Consider the following 1,150-nt stretch of genomic DNA (forward strand, 5'->3'; position numbering starts at 1 on the left):
ATTTTTGAATGGTTGAAGTGCAATGTCCAACATCCTAATCTTCATGTCGATGTAATATTACCTTCGCCATACCTGTGTTATTCCTAACATGTGTCATCTGTTTGATGTACACCCTTACCCCCCTCCTCAACCCCCAACACCCGCCTACCCCACTCTCCTCTTCAACCCCACCCCCCATCCTACTCCTCCTCCCCAGGTCTTCACGAGACCCGGTTCACCAACATGTACCTCCATGAGTTCTATGTGGTCATCGCCTACGTGTGGATCCTCCTTGGCCTGGCCTACCTCTCCCTCGTTTACCGCTTCATCACCGACACCATGGTGGCCAAGGCTCAGAAAGTGGAACGATCCACCATCAAACGCCTTGGGGTAGGTACGTGTGCAACTCCGAGCATAATATCGGTGTGGTCCAGTCTATGTGCTCATGTGTATTTCAATGACACGCCAGTTTGCACCAAATTCTTCTTTGAAAGCAGGCACATTTTAGGGGGAAAAAATCACCAACAAATTTAATTGATACAAATTATCATAAATGTAAAAATGAAACCATAGATATATGATGAAGGAATAAACATTATAAAACGGTTTAACTCATATTAAAAAATCGACAAATTATTAGATATAAGAGAAAAAAAAACGGATAATTTTATTTCCTGAGGGGTGGGGGGGGGGTTAAATATGTAATTGTGTTTTTGCACCCTAATCGACACAATGTGGGTCATTAAGAAGCCGGACTTTGGGCCTATCTCTCAAAGCCAACCCTGGTTTGGAAGGATAAGACGTCCAAGGTACTCAATAGTTTAGTTTTAGTAGAGGTTTTACGACGCTCGCAACTGCATAAGGTCATATGACCGCCAGAAGATCAGAGGTGTTACAAGAGAGTAACAAACATAAAAAAAGAAGAAGGGGAGATAAAGACGATAGATGTTTGATTGGAAAGATGGAGCAAACCACACCATAGCACCCGCCAACCACCCACAGGTACTCAATAAAAAATTTCCCAGCTAGGGAATCGAACTCATGTCTTCTGCGTGCGACGGCGAAGCGCTAATAAAAACGTGGTGCCCACTACGGCTGGATAGGGCCGATCACCCGACTCGATCGCCTGAAACTGAAAGCAAACACGTTTGTTTTTTAGGCGATCGGGTCG

At 44.6% G+C, this 1,150-nt stretch overlaps 1 protein-coding gene across 1 annotated transcript in view; it reads left to right on the forward strand.

The window, feature by feature from the left end:
- LOC106013958 overlaps window positions 1-1,150 on the forward strand; it is a 127,016-nt gene that overhangs the window by 105,796 nt on the left and 20,070 nt on the right. Inside the window, exon 3 of the mRNA XM_013090906.2 lies at window positions 197-369. Coding sequence (XP_012946360.2) covers window positions 197-369 — 173 coding nt within the window. The remainder of the gene's footprint in view (window positions 1-196; window positions 370-1,150) is intronic.

This window comes from Aplysia californica, unplaced genomic scaffold (assembly GCF_000002075.1).
Source record: "Aplysia californica isolate F4 #8 unplaced genomic scaffold, AplCal3.0 scaffold00029, whole genome shotgun sequence".
NCBI lineage: Eukaryota > Metazoa > Mollusca > Gastropoda > Aplysiida > Aplysiidae > Aplysia > Aplysia californica.